Source organism: Phyllobates terribilis, unplaced genomic scaffold (genome assembly GCF_046119375.1).
Source record: "Phyllobates terribilis strain yellow unplaced genomic scaffold, ASM4611937v1 Scaffold_1__5_contigs__length_1240528914, whole genome shotgun sequence".
In the NCBI taxonomy this organism is placed as follows: Eukaryota; Metazoa; Chordata; class Amphibia; order Anura; family Dendrobatidae; genus Phyllobates; species Phyllobates terribilis.
In genome coordinates this window covers 1171432593-1171449903 of record NW_027362761.1, presented here as the reverse complement: position 1 = coordinate 1171449903, position 17311 = coordinate 1171432593, and the positions used below count along the sequence as shown (strand labels likewise).

Below are 17311 nucleotides of genomic sequence, written 5' to 3'. Positions count from 1 at the left end.
ACTTGCCAGATGACCGACCCAACCACACTTATAACATTTCCTTGGCTGACTGGCATAGAAACAAACGCTGTGTACTTTCTCAAGGAATGAAACGTTTTGGAAGATGGTGAAGGAGTACCTTGCCGACCGTACCAATGTCCTCCGTGATTCCTCTGTGACTTATAATTATTGGGTATCCAAGCTGGACACGTGGCATGGCTCTCTACGCCTTGGAGGTCCTGACCTGCCCTGCGCTGCCGCTTCAGTTTTGTCAGAGTGGGTTTTTAGTGCCGCTGGTGGAATTATAACCGATAGGCGCAACTGCCTGTCAACTGAAAATGCTGGCAGGCTGACTCTTATAAAAATGAACAAGGGCTGGATTGGACCAGACTTCTCAATACCACCGAATGATAGCAGCGTAACAAACTCAAATACAGTGTCTTTTTTGGGAGGTCTAACTATTCCCATGCACCTCTGTCTTCACACCCAGACATGGGTATACGCTTCCTGATTTTGTCTATTTGCTTGTGTCCTCCTATTTCTTCGCATTCTCATCCTCCACCACCATATGTACCTTATCAACATGTCTATGACTCTTGCAAGGGACATTGGAGTTCCTCCAAATTTTTGGCTTAGTTTTCATAAGTTTTATTGTGAGTCCGTAAAAGTGGCGTAATACTTTATGGGTGAGTAATTGAATCCACAAACTATTTTTAATGCTTTTTTGGAGTGTTATATATCAACAAAATGTACTACAGAGCACATAATACTCTATGGATAAGTAATTGAATACAGAAACATATTTCAACTCTTTTCGTAGTGTTATATACCACAAAAATGTAGCACAAATCACGTAATACTCTATGGATGACAATATAGTCAATTTTTTCACCCTCCCCCCCCCCTCAAAAAGAAAAATGTGGTCAACTGCCGCAGCTATATATTTATAAATGGACTTCAAAGTCCTAATCCCTGACTAGAGACTGTATTCAGCCACTCCTGGATTCAAATACGACAAAGGACAACATCTGCAAGGAGTTTGTATGTTCTCACCATGTTTGCGTGGGTTTCTTCTGAGTACTCCGGTTTCCTCCCACATTCCAATACATGCTGATAGGGAATGTAGATTGTAAGCCCCATTGGGGTCAGCAATAATATTGCATGTTACGTGCTGTGGAACATGATAGTGCTATATAAGCAATGCATGATAATAATAATTATAATAAACTGTGCACACACACGCCTGGACAAGCACTCTCTCCCTCCAATAAGAATTGTCCCTGAGCCGTGCAATGGCGTCAATGTGCCGAGCCTGATGGCGTCTGTGCTTTTATAACCCCTGATGATGTCATACGGTCAGCCAATCACAGTTATGCCACTACTAAGATGGGTACGGCATTGCAGTGACTCGCAGGCAATCCCTTCATGTTTATTGGCTGCGTAACAGGCGCCAAACATGGGTGGCGGGAATTCGAGTTTGAAAATCAGCCACCGGCTAATGCTTGTCGAGTGCTGAGCACATCCGAGCATCCAGATTCTCAAGTGATATCTGAGTATCACCGAGTACATTCGCTCATCCCTATTAGACAACAGTTTGCTGAGGTATTCCTTAACCCTAAATTTATTATAGATTTCTTCCAACCTGTTGTTCCGGATAGAATCGTCTGAAATAATATAATTCATGCTGTGAAATTAAGATTTAGGTTACACTTTTTTAATATGACTGGGATGAAATCTCGAATAGTGTAAAAAACTATTCCTTCCCATTGGTTTAGTACATAAATCCTTCATTAAATATGTATATATAGTATAGTATGTGCAGCTGTGCTTGACGGCTCGGGCACTCGCCTGTGATGTGGGGAAGCGTGCCTGTGATGTGGGGGCGCCACTGGAACACTCCCTAAAGGTCATGTGAACGGCCGCCTGACGGACTTCCGATCACACAGTCAGACACATGACCATGCACCCGGGACACTTAAGGAGGAGCCCAAATTGACACCACATACACCTGACCCTTGAGAAAGCGTTGTTGGATAACGCTAAACGGGCATCGGGTTTTCTTCCATTCCCTCGACAGTTAACCTGGATTCTCAACCTCTCGGTCGTAACACTCCTCCCTTCTCCCTATACCCCATACTTCACTGTGAGTATTCGTCTCTTTGGGCATTCTGCAATTGACCCTGCAGGGTTTTTTGTAGTGGGGTTGTCTGCCACATTGGCATGTGCTATATACATTGTACCTTTATATATGTTGTTTGCTCATGGTGGACTTCTGAAATTTTGTCTTATTGTTGTCAAAAATATTTCTACATTTTTAATGATACCTAATAAATATTGTACTTTTTTTAACCAATTTTGAACTTTGTTTCCTCCTATGTGTAATTTCTTGCTGTTGGAGTTGGTCTTTTCTGGTGACCCAAGGTGCTTGATTAGTGCTTGATTAGTGTTGTGCCTCACCTTCTCTTGGATATGCATCTGGCTCTTTTGCTATTCACTGTTCTTATATGTAGAGTTCCATTACATATGAAAAAGGATGTCTCCAGCGGCAGACCTTCTGTGTTTATACACAATATTGATATTCATTGACCAGAGTATGCCATTACAAAGATAACAAAGACCCCTAATTACTCTGGAAAAAAAAGTCAAAATATCAAGATTTTATTGAATTGCCAGCCTTTATTTTTCCCCTATTTTTACATATGCAATTCCACTGAATAAAAAAAGGCACAAGTCACTAGCACACCACAGAAATGCATCAAGGCACATAACTAAAGGACTGCAAAATCATTAGCACAACTGAAAAAAAGATACATGCAATTTAGAATTCATGCCACACCTGACTGCTTCCCTGTAGCCGGCCCCGGTCTTTCAACTATCTCAGATTGAGTTGCAAGCCACGAATATGCATGTGAAAAGCTGAGCATGGAGACATTTGAAATAAAAGAATGGGGAAATTATTTAAAGGGAACCTGCCAGCTGCTAAATGCTGCCCAATCCTTGCCCAAACTAGTACATTTTATATGACCTTAGTGTGTCTTGTGTATATTTGTAACTGAAATACCTTGAACAAAAGACACACTAAGGCATTTATATATGTGGTCCTATAGATAGGGACTTAACACCGATTTATACTAGCAGAGGTAGGCAATTAATTAGCCCGAGGGGCCACATGAGAGACCTTGACTGTTGTGGAAGGATGCAGAGTGGTGATATTGGTACATCGGGCAAGGACAGTATGGTCCGACACATGGACCAGTGTTTTTAGCCCTTTGGCTGTCTTGTTTCATGAGGACTAGAACAACTAGAAAGTTGGATTTGGCCCACAGACCACACTTTGACTGGGTCTGCTGTAGTGACACCATGGCTGCACTCCCTAGATGGGGTTGGAGGCAGATGGAGAACGATGCCAAGCCATTCAACAGTGTAGCTGAGAGCAGCTCCTGCAGTCAGTACCCATATCAAAGCACTGCACAGGATGTGTTTGGTATCAAGTGTGGGGGGTTTGTCCTGGGTCTTTTCTATATTTAAAATAGCTGATGCCTTTGTATTATGACTAGAGATGAGCGGATCTTTTGAAATTTGAATGCACTGACTTTGCCGACTTCCCCACAAAAATTTGATTTGAACAAATAAGTTTGCATGTGTGGACTACTTTGAATTTCTTTTAGAGTCAGTTGAACATGTTTTGAGCTCTGTAATACAAACACAGTCCTTTTTAATGTCTAAATGACTTCCAGTTATGTGGCTAGGGGAAAACAGAGGTTAGCAACAGCGTATTTCACAACACACTGCAGTATCATACTTTTTAGGTTACTAAAATTGTATAGACTGTCTAAAAATTATCTTTTTTTAGCATTGCTGTTGTTTATAAAAAGGTGGTGCAAACGGAAGAAGCTGTGACATTTTCACATGTTTGGATGCAACAATTATTAATCCTGTTTGGGGAGTATAAAGAGCTTTGCATTTTGGCAAATAAGATGTGACAGCTTTTTTGAAAAGCCATCCAAAAATGATCCCTTTAATAGGGAGACAAAATAGGTGTACTTTACAGTTTTGAATGTGAAGAAACAATGGCCTCTCAAGGAGAAGTGAAAAAGGTATCCTTTTTTGTGGTCCCCAGTTGGCTTGCTAATCACAAAATAATTAGGCAATTACAAAGGCTTTTTTTATCAAACAGTACAAAATGTATTCCTTTATTTCTGGAGACAAAACATGAAGAAAATTCTGACTTGTCATCAAGTCTTTTAAAAAATTTGCATTCTTCTGAGAATGGTTTCTTGAGGGAACAAAAGAAGAATGTATGTTTCCCAGCATCAATAGTAGATCCAAGCACAATGAAACACAGTGGGCAGTTAGAAGGTGTGTGGCTGTGGCTGGAGCAGCAAGATAGAGAATTAAGATGGGCCAGATAAGGAGATGCTTGGCAGATTAGGCCGGCGGTAAAGATGACATGATGGACAATGAGTAGTGTGTAGTCCATCGGCACTGGCGGTAGCAGAAGGCTTAGTGCCCACGATGCAGAAATGAAGCAGAAATTTTCGTGAGCATTTCTGCATCTCCTTGGCAGAAAAACTCATGCGGTTTTTACATGCGTATTTGACGCGTATTTTCCATGCGTTTTTCCAATGCATTGTATAGGCAAATACGCATGCTGAAACGCACAAGAATTGGTCATGTCCGTATTTTTTCTGCGAGTAAAATCTGCGCAGAAAAAATACGGACCATGTGCACAGAACTTGCAGAATGTCATAGGAAGTCATGGGATAAGGTATGCAATGCGTTTCTGGAGCGTTTACGCGCTGCAAATACGCACCAAAAAACGCACCAAATACGCATCGTGGGCACACAGCTGAACAGTGGAAATGACAGTCAACAAACAGGCAGGCGGACAGATGGTATGGCTGATTTAATACCCCCTTTGACATGACACTAGGGGTTGGATTCAGCAGTATTCTCATAGCAAATTGGGACAGTTCTTCCCACTGGTTCAATTTTGCTGACCCAGAAATCAATGGTATCGGGGCTCAGGGAATCTGCCTGAGAAAGAACTCAGTCATGCCATGATGGAACCTGGCTGTTGATTGTGTCTGTGTTTGCTGAAGTGCGCAAAAATTGTGACAATGGCACAAAAAGAATCTGGTCCATTATGTCAAATATACTCTAGATGTTGTTGCTTCTGCCTCGGTTACTTGTTGTAGCCCTAAACATTGACACAGACAGTATCATTGTGTCTCCATGGCATGCAGAGGGGTTTGTGGGCATTTGTGCATGTGGCAGTGTTTGCTCAGCAAAGGCATTGCAGAGCAGGTAACACCTTATCCTGTAAGCATGCCGGTTTGAACTCCCATTTGGAAACTCTAAAATGTTCCCCCATTTTACTTTTGTAGCAAAGGTCTGAAAGTGTGGCTATCCAATAATCATCACTTTGCTTCATGTTAACAATGCGCCTGTCATCCTACAAGAATTGCAGCATACAGCTCGCAATGCCGGCCAGCATGACCGAGGCCACAGTAGTTTAAATAGCTGAATCCACATGTGCTCATACTCATAAATTTGGTTGCCTCTTAAAAAGCTTCAATAGACACACATCCCTCATTAGCTGTCAATTTGAAATCTCAAAGTAACCCAAAATCTAGTTTGATTGCTGCATGATGTAATCAGTCACTGCTTTACACTTTTCATACAAACACTGCAACATATACATCATTGTATTCCAGTGGTTGCGACATCACAAACCAGGTGATTCTCTGGAAGGCTGTTTTCTCTCAAAGCCAGGAGGGTGTGCTTTTTTTGCATAAAAGACCTAGGAAAATGGGCTAAGGCCACGGCCCCACAATCAGTATTCAGTCAGTATTTTTTCTCAGGAGTGGGAGCCAAAATCAGGTGAGGAACAATCAGAGAAAAGGTAGAATAGAAACAAGTCACCAATTCTGCATTTATCACCCACTGCTGGTTTTGGCTTCAACTCCTTAAAAAAATACTGACCGAATACTGACCAAATAGTGATAGTGGGGCTGTGGCCTAACATGTTTTCTGGCCAGAGACACCACGTTTCTCAAGTGTGTTTATTTGCAAAAGAAATCTAGCACTATTAAATTCAGTACCTGGCCATGCATGGAGGGTTATTTTGTCTGACTTAAGGCAGATAATATGTTCTAGGTCTTGTCGCTTACGACAATTCCAAGTTGCATATAGTAGAAGAAGTACGGCACTCTGCCCATCTTGTGGTACCCGGAGAGAGTCCAATTGTAAGTAATCTATAAAAAATCTTTAAGTGCTGGATTTCTGCATTTTATAAATTCCAAGTTGCAGTTCATGGGGAGCCCACCAGTGAGCGAGTTGCCTCTTAATGTAGAGTAGCAACTCTTCTGCCTTGTGACTTTTCTTTCCTGAGATTTGAAGCTGTAAAACTGCTTGGCAACGCTTAAACTTGCATGAGCGAAAAGAATGATGATGCTGTGTAGAATCAATGATGTTCTCTGTGCTTGTTGGGTGCGATATAATGTCAGTTGAGCAGGATCCAGGAGAGGTGTAGACAGTGGCAGATAACCACCACCTGGCGGGGAAACATATGTAGCTCCCAGTCACAGTGGCCTTACCAGCTATACTGGTGGTGCATCGCTGCCATTGAAAACATTCCCCCATTTAGCTGTGAAACGGTTTTGTCACTGGCCATAGTTGCTGCTCTGTCCAGAGATTGACCTACATTCTCCTGCATGTGAAAACAGGGAGCTAGTATAATACAGGTGGTCAGAAGCAATGTGCAGATGGACATGAGGCAGGAACAGTCAAACAATTTATTTCCTCCGATAAGGAAGGAAATTACTTCAGTTATGAAAACAGTTAAACAGTATGAAACATAATATTCACAAATAAATCCTACAATACAGAGTGTGTGACGAGTCTTAGAGTTTACTTTACGTGTCAGGGAAGTCTCTCATGGAATATACTTATATCCCTCTAACAGGAGTGACACACCCATTCACGTGAGGGGCACTGTGCTGACTTCTCCAACAGTAATGGACCAAGCAGGGGTTTCCGGTTCTTCATGCTAGGCCCCAAGTCCTTCTGACAAAGTCTATTAAAGCACACTGTGCCTCCGTAACTTCAATTGATCCCCACCCTGTCCGCTGTCCTAGCTCTGGCCAACCCCTGTAACGTACATCAATGCTGGAAACGACGGCCCGGCTCACTAGCATCATCTGTCCATTACTGCAGGCATCATCTCTCAGCTGAAGTTTCCTCACGGATCTTCGGTGCTTGACCACTGGTGGGCATCTCCCAGGTCTGAGGGGATGAGGGCTGGGCTTGGTCTCCTGGCGGGCTCTGGGTCTAGACCATCACAGGTCTGAGATTTGGGGCTTGACCGGCATATTTGGAATTCCAGGTCTTGACCGGCGTAATCTGGGCTTAGGGTCTAGTCTCGTGCTGCATGGGTCCCATCTGTGACCATCATAATCATTACCTTGTTATTTCCTTTATTGTGATAAATGTCTCCTATTTCACACTCTATATAGATAACCTTACTAAAAGTCAGATAGGTAAAAACATTGGTATATTGTCATTCTCTCATTGGTTGGTCTGATAAATACAAGTTTGGAAAAAAAAAAATCACTTTTTCATCTTTTTTTGTGCTGAAGGCTTTTTCATATACAATTTATACTATTTTCCTTCTGAGCAATTATTCTGGCCATGTGGGCCCCTTTGCTTATATGTTTAATACGTGACAGTATAGGCAGACACCATAGCATATTTGGGGTTCCTTAAGTTTTGGTGAGGGTTAAACAGAAGTTTATCACAATGTTAAAATCAATGTGCTTGCCATGTAAAGGATAAAGAACATTGCACGATTATTGTGAACGAGCTTGCCTAAGAATGCTCTATTTGAAGATAATCATTCAATTTTAACAGGCTGCCCATCACCTGACAAACAAGAAAGTTGTTCAATCGTCAGGACTTTTTTGGTTTCTTCAAAAGACCATCATTCTCATCAGCACATCATCATGGACAATAGCAGGCTAAGGGCACAGAACAATCTATTACTAATCATTCAGTGCTCATCTGAAGCGCATGGAAGTGGGACCCCTTACTCCTTGTGCCCCTGTTCAGTCGGACAGTTTGTATCAATGGCATTTCCTCCCCTGACATGTTCTTCTAATAAATAACCAAACCGGTCATACCCCTCTAATAACTTGGAATTTTTTAAAAGGGTATTTTACAAGGGCTTTCTTTTAAACTATATACAATGTTGGAGTTACAAGCCAGAAAGGAAACAAAAAAAAGGCAAAAAAACTGAATTTTTCGCCCAAAAATTTGAAGTCGCCAAGATCACATTTTTTGCTACTCAATTAAATTAATCAAAATGGCAGCATGATTAAATTTTTCTTGATTCTTTTAATGGTTGGTTAAAATAAAAAAACAAAATTCTCAACTCACCCCTCACCAGTACTAATGCCACAACTCCCTGCACAGTACTCTGCTGAATCATTTCTCCCTATCTCTTCTGTCTTTAATTCCGTCCCCAGTTTTTGGGTTTCAACTAAAATCATTGCGTTATGTGAGGCCTACTATGTTCCCTTGAAGCCAAAGATGGCGTACAACTGAAAACAGAAGAGAAGACTGGATCAAGAGAAGGAAGCAGACCGGAGGAGGACTGAGTAGGAAGTGAGGGAAGGTAAGCATAATATTTTTTGACAGCTCTGTTCATACTTCTCTGTGGTGTGGGGAAATCTTCGAGCATAATAAAAAGCTTTTAGCAGCAATTGGATTTGTGACATATAAATTTAATGCATACTGTATTTCTCAGCCAAACCCAGGTGAATCTCGCAAATCGAATAGAATCTCTAAAATGTTCATATAATATCTATGCACTTACAAATTTATGGGCCTAAACTTCTAGCTCAGAGTTTTTCCTTTGTCTCTGACTTTTCTGAAAGTCTTGGATCGGTGAAATCAAGGGTTCACTTATTTTTCAATGTGAAAAGAGTCCTTCCATTAATTTTGTAGCAAAGTAAAAAAGATTTCAGCATGCTCAGCTGTCTGTCACTACACACTCCACCAATTACACTATTTGTTTTGCTATTAGACCCCCTGACACTTTTGCTTTTGTTTCCAGTCTGGAAGGTGGAGAGAAAAATAATGTTCTCAATTGTGAGTCAAGGAGTAACAGTAAATCTCTCTAGACTGTTTACAGACCTTTTCAGTTCCTGGCTTCTTCCTTCTGAGCAGACTGTGACGTAACATAACTGTGACTATAGGAGAGAATATAAGAACATTTGGATTGGATATTATACCTACTGTAGGAGTATCATCTAAACCTTGTGGTTTAGATCCTGATCACTATGAACTTTTCTTTGTTTCGGAGGACAGTTTTATTCTTTGATAATTACAAACTGACTGAATCAAAGGTTACATTATACTATGGGTCCCTTGAGAGATTGGGTCCATTGGGGTTTGCTTCACCCCCTTTACAGAAATCTTCTGTACATAAGATCTATGTTAGTAACATAGTAACAATGGTCTTGAGAACAAACCCTAAGACATTGGGGCAAGTCTTCCGATGAGCTGAAGGAGAAACTGTCCGGCTTTATAATCAGAATGTTTCCACTGGTTTAGAAAAGGATTTATAAAATTATTAGGAATTTTAATAAAAAAAAAGTAGTAATAAAAGTAGTAGTGGAAGAGGAAAAATAATATCACAACAACCCAACCAGTAACTTTTCCAACTATAATATTCATTATATTGCCGTGATCATTACTTCACTGCTACTTGTATGACTAGTGTTAAAGTAAAATATATAAATATAATATTTTCATATATTTTAATACTATACTATAAAACTTTAAGAATAGCAACATTAAAAGTTATAAAGCAATAGAACATTATAATGCATATAACATTTTATTATAAAAATAAATTTCATTTTCTTGCTGTTATTAGTTATGTCTTTACATTTAATTCTTTATAAGATTTTATTTTGTTTCATTTCATTTGTAGTTTCTCTTCTGTATCTTAATATTTTTAGCTATGTATGTTTTAAACATTTCTTTGCGGTATATGTAATTATTGCAAACCTAGTGTATTGAGAAAAAGTCTTATTTATGTGTTTTTCTTTTATTTCATTTCATTTTATATTTAGAGGTTTTTGCTTTTTCTTTTATACTTTTACTCATATGTATATTTTAAACATGGCTTTACATGTCATTATTATAAAATAATGTAATTCTATCTTTATATTTGTTATTTTACTTCACTTCATATATATGTATTTTTTACGTGTATGTATATTTTAAATATGTTTTTACAGGTCATTATCATAAAACTAATATATTTAAGTCATTTATCTTTGTTATTTTATATTTACTTTTTACATGTATTTTTTACACACCATCTTTCCTGCCCCTCTGATCAGTGGATGCCCTAGAACCTGACTCCTTGCTGAGAGGTTGGAGACCCCCGCCCTGTCATAGTTTACATATGAGTGAAGGGAAGAATCACAGACAACCTGTCTGAGGCAAGTGTTAAACACAACTGAATTGAATACCTTTTGTATTAGCTGTGGTCAGAGAGTGCCAATAGTATCATGGTGGATATTTGGGGTCATTCTTTATTCCCTGAAGCTTGCATGACTATAGCAGAGATGTGCATAAATTCGTTTTAAGAGTGCACTGGATTCATTCTCTTTTATGGCATAAATTAGGATCCATTTTCAGGATGTGCTCCCGGGGAAGATTTGCCCACTTTTCAATAAGTTGGCGGAGTTGTCCAGAAATGGTGTAAAAATGTAAAAAAAAAAAAAAAAAAAAAAGATGAATATCTCATAGTATAGTGTACAATAATGATACATTGTTTAGTAATAGATTAGTCATCCAAGAAATAATCTATATTACAATATATTACGCAACATAGGAAAAAGATGCCATCGAGCCTGTACATATATAAAGTAGCTCTTATTGGATCAAAGTAAGATTGTGAATTTCATAGAGTAGATATTTATTAATTTTGCATCTTGTGTGGCTTGTCTTTAGATTTTTTTATTAAAAAATGCATTATTATATTTTTGTTTAAACTGTTAAAGTGTTTTATGGTAGATCCAAATGTGAAAAAAAAAGCTAATTCCAAGTGAATTGAAACGATGACCGGTAATACATGAACTCACAATGATACATACAATGCTATTCTTATTATAAATTTATTTTACTTAATCATTTCTCCGAATAAATTATGCTTTTAAAAAAATTAATTAATTGTTCTTGCCAGTTAATATAATGATGTTTATAAATGTTTATTAAATGGAAAGAGGGAGGCATATCTAAAAAAGATTATAATGCAGTCTGCAGATCCTGTAGGGCACGTATCAGGTTAGCTAAAGCTGACAATGAATTAAGGCTTGCAAGAGATGTCAAAAGCAATAGAAAAGGATTTTGGGGGTATGTCAAAAGTAAAAGAAAAGTCAAAGATGCTATAGGATTTTTACAGGATGAAAATGGAGAAATGGTAAGAGAGGATGTTGAGAAGGCCGAACTTTTTAATTCCTATTTTGCATCTGTTTTCTCTCAGAAAGAAAATGTAACATCAACTGATCTTCACTGTCCTTTTAAAGGAATAGAGGAATCCAAGTTATCTGTAAACAGAAAGATTGTGAGGGAATATTTAGCTAACATAAATGAGTTCAAGTCTCCAGGTCCAGATGAATTACACCCCAGAGTACTGAAGGAGATCGTAGAAGAAATTTTAGAACCACTCTCCATAATCTTTGAAAATTCTTGGAGAACAGGAGAAGTCCCAGAAGACTGGAGAAGAGCAAATGTTGTTCCTATCTTCAAAAATGGGAAGAAGGTGGACCCAGGGAACTATAGGCCGGTGAGTCTGACTTCTATACCAGGAAAGATCTTTGAACAAATTATTAAACAACATGTATGTAAGTACATGGATAAGAATGAAGTGATTAACCAGAGTCAGCATGGGTTTGTAACTAACAAGTCATGTCAGACTAACTTAATTTCCTTCTATGACAGAATCACTGACTGGGTGGATCAGGGAAATGCTGTAGATATAGTATATCTTGACTTCAGCAAAGCATTTGACAAAGTATCTCACACCATCCTTATTGAAAAAATGACCAAGTATGCAATGGACCAGGCAACTGTTAGGTGGATTCATAACTGGCTTAGTGATCGGACTCAAAGGGTGGTTGTAAATGGCTTCACATCCAGCTGGATGAATGTCTCAAGTGGGGTACCACAGGGCTCCGTCCTGGGACCTGTATTGTTCAACATCTTTATCAATGATTTAGATGAAGGAATTGAGGGTAAACTGATTAAATTTGCTGATGACACAAAGCTAGGAGGGATATCTAATACTAGAGAAGAGAGAGAGAGGATTCAAAAAGACCTAAATAAACTGGAGCAGTGGGCAGCAACCAACAGAATGGTTTTTAACAGGGAAAAATGCAAAGTACTACATCTGGGCAATAAAAATGAAAAAAGCATATACAGAATGGGAGGAATAGAGCTAAGCAACAGTACATGTGAAAAAGACTTAGGTATACTAATAGATCATAGACTGAACATGAGTCAACAGTGTGATGCAGCAGCAAAAAAGGCAAATACAATTCTGGGATGTATTAACAGGAGCATACAGTCTGGATCACGTGAAGTCATTATCAGTCTTTACTCCTCTTTGGTCAGACCTCATCTGGAATACTGTGTACAGTTTTGGGCACCACATTTTAAAAAAGACATAGACAAACTGGAGCAAGTTCAGAGAAGAGCGACCAGAATGGTGACTGGTCTGCAAACCATGTCCTATGAGGAACGGTTGCAGGATTTGGGAATGTTTAGCTTGCAAAAAAGAAGACTGAGAGGAGACTTAATAGCTGTCTACAAATATGTCAAGGGCTGTCACATTGTAGAAGGATCATCTTTATTCTCATTTGCACAAGGAAAGACTAGAAGCAATGGGATGAAACTAAATGGGAGGAGACACAGATTAGATATTAGAAAAAACTTTTTGACAGTTAGGGTGATTAATGAGTGGAACAGGCTGCCACGAGAGGTGGTGAGTTCCCCTTCAATGGACGTCTTCAAACAGAGGCTGGACAGACATCTGTCTGAGATGATCTAGTGAATCCTGCTTTGAGCAAGGGGTTGGACCAGATGACCCAGGAGGTTCCTTCCAACTCTACCATTCTATGATTCTATGATTATTCTATTTAAGGAATTTCTACAAGTCTAGCTTCTTAACTGAACAATGTTTTGTTGTTATCTTTTTCTACATCTTATAAGAGATGTAAAAGGTAATAAGTATTTGAGATTCTCAAGGAACTTGACTTTTTCAATGTGAAGATTTTTTTTTCTACTTTTAGTTCACAGTTTTAATTCAAGTTAGGAAAAAAAAAGTCTTGAAATGCAGGTACAGAAAGATCAATAGAACAATGAATGGAAAAAAAAGACACATTGTTCTCTCTGGTGCCTCTTTGGTGATTAGTCCTTCACTTTACACACCCCTGTCTTTCAACTAAGACATCTAACTGGTTGTTGAAAAAAAAAAAAACAAATATGTAAAACAAACCAATCACTGGTCTCGGGCAGGGAGCATCACTACTCCAGAGAAGTATAAAGACAGCACTCCAAATCCGTTCAGCACCTGTTCTCAGAAGGACTTTGTGTGAACCTGCCGAATAAGAGTATGAACTCTTTTCATTTTCCAGCTCATCAGAGATCTACAAACCTTCATCAGATGGCAGTATATGGTGAAAACGTCACCATGTACCCCCAGCAGAACTTTCATTCAATGCCAAGGGTGGCCAACTATGGAATTGGAGACAATTCACCATCGACCAACTCTTATTTAGGTCTTAATAGGCCTGGATATCCTTATGGAAATAACCCAAACTTGCATATGCCGCCTTCTAATGGATTCTTGACAAATTTGTCTGGTTTCAGTGGTGCAGATCATGGTTGGTTTTCCATAGCTTCTCAGGAGGAACTTATGAAGCTTGTAAGGCCACAATATTCCTACTCCGCACTTATTGCAATGGCCATACAAAATGCTCCGGGAAAGAAGCTGACCCTGAGCCAAATATACCAGTATGTGGATGAGTATTTTACATTTTATAAGAAGAGCAAAGCAGGATGGCAAAATTCAATTCGACACAACTTGTCTTTGAATGACTGCTTTAAGAAAGTGCCAAGAGATGAGAATGACCCAGGTAATTATATACAGTTATATGAAAAAGTTTGGGCACCCCTATTAATCTTAAGCTTAATGTTTTATAAAAATTGGTGTTTTTGCAACAGCTATTTTAGTTTGATATATGTAATAACTGTTGGACACAATAATGTTTCTGCCTTGAAATGAGGTTTATTGTACAAACAGAAAATGTGCATTCAAACTAAATTTGACAGGTGCATAAGTATGGGCACCTCACCAGAAAAGTGACATTAATATTTAGTAGATCCTCCTTTTGCAAAAATAACAGCCTCTAGTGGCTTCCTGTAGCTTTTAATGATTTCCTGGATCCTGGATGAAGGTATTTTTGACCATTCCTCTTTACAAAACAATTCCAGTTCAGTTAAGTTTGATGGTCGCCGAGCATGGACAGCCCTCTTCAAATGATCCCACAGATGTTCAATGATATTAAGGTTTTGGGACTGGGATGGCCATTCCAGAACATTGTAATTGTTCCTCTGCATGAATGCCTGAGTAGATTTGGAGCGGTGTTTTGGATCATTGTCTTGCTGAAAGATCCATCCCCTGCGTAACTTCAACTTTGCCACTGATTCTTGAACATTATTGTCAAGATTCTGCTGATACTGAGTGGAATCCATGCGTCCCTCAACTTTAACAAGATTCCCGGTGCCGGCATTGGCCACACAGCCCCAAAGCATGATGGAACCGCCACCAAATTTTACTGTGGGTAGCAAGTGTTTTTCTTGGAATGCTGTGTTTTTTTGCCGCCATGCATAACGCCTTTTTGTATGACCAAACAACTCAATCTTGGTTTCATCAGTCCACAGGACCTTCTTCCAAAAAGAAATTGGCTTCTCCAAATGTGCTTTTGCATACCTCAGCCGACTCTGTTTGTGGCGTGCTTGCAGAAACGGCTTCTTTCCTTGTGCAAAGTGTGTTGTATAGTTGACCGATGCACAGTGACACCATCTGCAACAAGTTGATGCTGCAGCTCTCTGGAGGTGGTCTGAGGATTGTCCTTGACTGATCTCACCATTCTTCTTCTCTGCCTTTCTGATGTTTTTCTTGGCCTGCCACTTCTGGCCTTAACAAGAACTGTCCCTGTGTTCTTCCATTTCCTTACTATGTTCCTCACAGTGGATACTGACAGGTTAAATCGCTGAGAAAGCTTTTTGTATCCTTCCCCTGAACAACTATGTTGAATAATCTTTGTTTTCAGATCATTTGACAATTGTTTTGAGGAGCCCATGATGCCACTCTTCAGAGGAAATTCAAACAAGAGAACAACTTGCAAGTGGCCACTTTAAGTAGCTTTTCTCATGATTGCATACACCTGGCTATGAAGTTCAAAGCTCAATGAGGTTACAAAGCCAGAAAAAGTGCTTTAGTAAGTCAGTAAAAAGTAGGTAGGAGTATTTAAAACAAGAAAATGATAAGGGTGCCCATACTTATGCACCTGTCAAATTTTATTTGAATGCAGATTGCACATTTTCTGTTAGTACAATAAACCTCATTTCAAGGCAGAAACGTTACTGTGTCCAAGAGTTATTACATATATCAAACTGAAATAGCTGTTGCAAAAACACGAATTTTTATAAAACATTAAGCTTAAGATTAATAGGGGTGCCCAAACTTTTTCATATAACTAAGTACATTCATTCTAATTAATTATATATTTTTAGTCGCAATAGTATTAGTATTTTCCAATAAGTTGACCTTGGTTTTGCATTTTACAAACAAAAATAAACAGTTATCAGAAAATTCTACTGTAAGTTTTTTTTTTTGTTAGAATTTTTTTTTTTTTTTTTTATAAGTGTATTGACTTTTAGATCCAACCTCAAATAAGAATTATTTTAATAAAAAAAAATCTGAAGAACGTTTTTAAAAACTTTAGACTGGTTGAATGACTAGAATTTTCCCATACAGTAACTAAAACAATTGCAAAAATGTATCAGTAAAAATCATTTAATTTTCATAGATTTTTTTAAAAATAATTTGTACTTTAGATTTGCTATATTATAACGTATATGTTGTTTATATTTCATTATATTACAATAATATTCATTTTTTTACAATGTTTAGGCAAAGGTAATTACTGGACTCTGGATCCTAACTGCAAGAAGATGTTTGACAATGGGAAATTTCGACAAACAAAAAAGCGCAGCTCAGAATCCAACACCACTGATTCTGTTACGGTTAAGGGTGAAGAAGGTTGCCCAGCTGGAGGGAGGAAAGGTGGTGATACGCCATCTATGATGACTCCATCATCCCCAGTGGTGGAAGCCTCCTCAAAAGTTCTGAAGAGCGCATCTCCCCCAGGAACCACCTCTGCTCCCTGTTTGAATAACTTTTTCAGCAGTATGACCTCCTCCTTGGACACCAGCTCATCGAACAGGCCGATGACTCTGGGGTTGGTCAATGAACTCTCCCAAAGAAACATCACTGGATTCAGCAGTTCCACCTCAGGCTCCATGATGGAACCATCTGCAGATTTACAGGACACACTTCACCTTAACAGAGGCCCGTATTACAATTCTTTCACCAGCTCCCAACCTTTTTTTTAAGCACTAACCGTAAATGAGAGTGTAGAGTTATCTGCCTTGTATATAGTGGTTTGATACATTACACATTGTATATATTTGAGAGAAGGGGAAACTTATTTACTGTTTTTATTTATGAGTTTTGATATCTTTATATATATATATATATATTATCCAATAGACTGTATGAGTTTTTCAATAAATCATATAAAAAAAAACTAGTTTTGAATTCAACTTTCTTACTGATTGCGATTGAAAAAGAATCGAAAACAAAAGGGGTTTAGTGAAAATAAGAAAAAGGGTTCCAGTTGAAGGGATTTTTATATTTTTTGCGATCTATTTATCTTGTAGCTATGTACCACTCTCTCTATAACCTATATTATATGTATCTAACCTCTCGCTCTTTATATATATATATAATTTCTATCTATAGTGGGAAATATATTTATTTGTTTCATACAATCGTATTTCATATCTATATATTCTATCACATATCTATGTATTTAATATCTATATATCTCATATCTATCCATCTATTTCATATCACATTACACCAAGGACTCCCATATTTGTATAATTTTTGAAATTTATTTTAATT

General features: G+C 38.5%; 1 protein-coding gene and 1 long non-coding RNA gene across 3 annotated transcripts in view; both read left to right on the top strand.

The window, feature by feature from the left end:
- The window catches only part of LOC141173032 (uncharacterized), a 47759-nt gene extending 37266 nt beyond the window's left edge, over window positions 1-10493 (top strand). The window contains exons 2-3 of the long non-coding RNA XR_012252576.1: window positions 8505-8653; window positions 10392-10493. This is a non-coding gene — a long non-coding RNA (uncharacterized lncRNA). The remainder of the gene's footprint in view (window positions 1-8504; window positions 8654-10391) is intronic.
- A 973-nt stretch (window positions 10494-11466) lies between these two features.
- On the top strand, window positions 11467-16754 carry LOC141173023 (forkhead box protein I1c-like). Of its 2 annotated transcripts, none has more exons than XR_012252575.1 (2): window positions 11467-11842; window positions 16256-16375. XR_012252575.1 is itself a non-coding variant. In XM_073657652.1 (2 exons), exons 1-2 carry the CDS (start codon window positions 13670-13672, stop codon window positions 16735-16737), a joined length of 1005 nt encoding a protein of 334 aa, XP_073513753.1. In that variant the 3' UTR covers window positions 16738-16754. The 2 variants fall into 2 exon arrangements, 1 of the variants encoding a protein (XP_073513753.1); XM_073657652.1 differs by lacking the exon at window positions 11467-11842 and adding an exon at window positions 13670-14192 and having other exon boundaries at window positions 16256-16754.
- Window positions 16755-17311: the final 557 nt, after the last annotated feature.